The sequence below is a fragment of the Octopus bimaculoides genome, chromosome 10, assembly GCF_001194135.2.
Source record: "Octopus bimaculoides isolate UCB-OBI-ISO-001 chromosome 10, ASM119413v2, whole genome shotgun sequence".
Taxonomy (NCBI): Eukaryota; Metazoa; Mollusca; class Cephalopoda; order Octopoda; family Octopodidae; genus Octopus; species Octopus bimaculoides.
Window position 1 is genome coordinate 6,203,906 of NC_068990.1, and position 1,777 is coordinate 6,205,682.

A 1,777-nucleotide genomic window follows, 5' to 3' on the forward strand; every position below is an offset into this window, starting at 1 on the left:
AAACTTTTACCCTAATGACTGGTACTTTGACTTTTAACACATATCTGTCTTTCATTAAATATTTATCCCATTAATCCTTCTAATATAAATAGCTTTTGTGTTGTTTTGTTGGTTTTGTTCTTTATTTGGTTATTCAATTTCTTTCTTGTTTTGTGTTGAAGTTTCACAAAATAATTCTTTTTAAGACTATTTTGAGAATAAGGAATGCAGTGTAGATATAGATAGCAGGACAAGAAAAAAGAAGATGGTGGATATGAAGGAAATGTGTTATTCATATTTAGCTTTATTCTGTTTGGTATCAAGTTCAAATTCCACTTATGAAACACATTGTGTTCCATAACTTTTGATAGTATGGGAGGGGAATCAATACAATGTGTGAGGTTGAGTGTGTACATTAGCAATGCAAGCAGTATTAATTCAGAATAGCAATCTACATATCATACTTAATGTGGATATACTGTAGAAAGATAAAACACTGCCACTGCAGTATTTGCCTTGAGAAAGCATCTTGTATAGATATATAGTGCTAAAAAGCATCTCATTTATATGTATAGTGTTAAAAAGCACAAGACTTTTCAGCACTATACATATAAATGAGATGCTTTCTCATGATGAATATTGCAGTGTTGTGATTTTCTACTGTATATCCACATTAATATATACAGAATAATACACACACACACACACATACACACACATATACATAAATGTATACCCACCCACTTACAAATGCTTGGCCTTAGATTCTAGTAAAGGAACTTACAATAACAACAAAGGGCAATGGGTTAGCAAAATTAGCAATGAGTTTATCACCCAGTTTTTTGTTGAAATCTCCTCATAATCAATGTAGTTCTTAATTAACCTGGAAATATTCCCTTTTTTCCCATTGAGAGGGAAGGAGGGGCGATATTAAAATTAATTAGCCACTGACACAATGGTATTAATTCCATCAATTGTACATTTTGCCCTACAAGAGACAGACCTTGAGTTTCCACATAAGCAAACATTACAGAAACAGCCAACAGTTACAAGAACACAAAAAGACAATGACAACAAATATAAAACAAGTCTGATAAAAAGAATAAGAAATTCCTAAAATCCACAGCAATCTACTGTCAAAGACTTTCAAAGTCCACACATTGTGTTACTAATTCACGCAGTTTCGGATTTTCCATGGCAGCAGCTATTCGTTCTTTGTCATTTATCTGCCGGTTTACTGAAAATAACAAAAATACGAACTGTGAAAATTGTGAAAAATAATTTTAAAATGGTGTATTATGTGAACACTGGAAACAGTAAAATATATTGCATTAATGTGTATTAGACTAAATGCACAATAGTCCTACAAGTTAAAAGATGTGGTTACTGTATTTTCTGGCAAGATGATGTAGCATGTAGTGTAAACATTGAAACATCATCACTCATCATTGTCTTTCCAAATCCTGCTGCATTTCACATGAAGTTATTTGTCCTCCAAATTCGTCTTGGTATATAAGTTGTCCTGCATTTGTTGGCTGTAAATTTTGGTTCAAATAATTCAAGTTCTATGCTGGAAAATACAGTACAAGAGTTGGCAAGACGAAGGACATCCCAGCATAAAACACGGCCTCAAGACTGGACCAGTTCAGTCACAAGGCTCCACATTTGAACCCACTGTACAACACCTTTATACAAGTATTTTCTACCATAACTTTGGCCGAAGCCTTGTGAATGAAATTTTGTAGACAGAATAGGTGTGAAAGACTATCAGATACCAATATATATATATATATATATA

At 32.9% G+C, this 1,777-nt stretch overlaps 1 protein-coding gene across 1 annotated transcript in view; it reads right to left on the reverse strand.

Annotated features, from left to right (window-relative positions):
• Positions 1 to 265: 265 nt before the first annotated feature.
• Positions 266 to 1,777, reverse strand: part of LOC106882332 (cytosolic iron-sulfur assembly component 2A) — a 10,911-nt gene continuing 9,399 nt past the window's right edge. Inside the window, exon 5 of the mRNA XM_014932976.2 lies at positions 266 to 1,216. Coding sequence (XP_014788462.1) covers positions 1,116 to 1,216 — 101 coding nt within the window. The 3' untranslated portion in view covers positions 266 to 1,115. The remainder of the gene's footprint in view (positions 1,217 to 1,777) is intronic.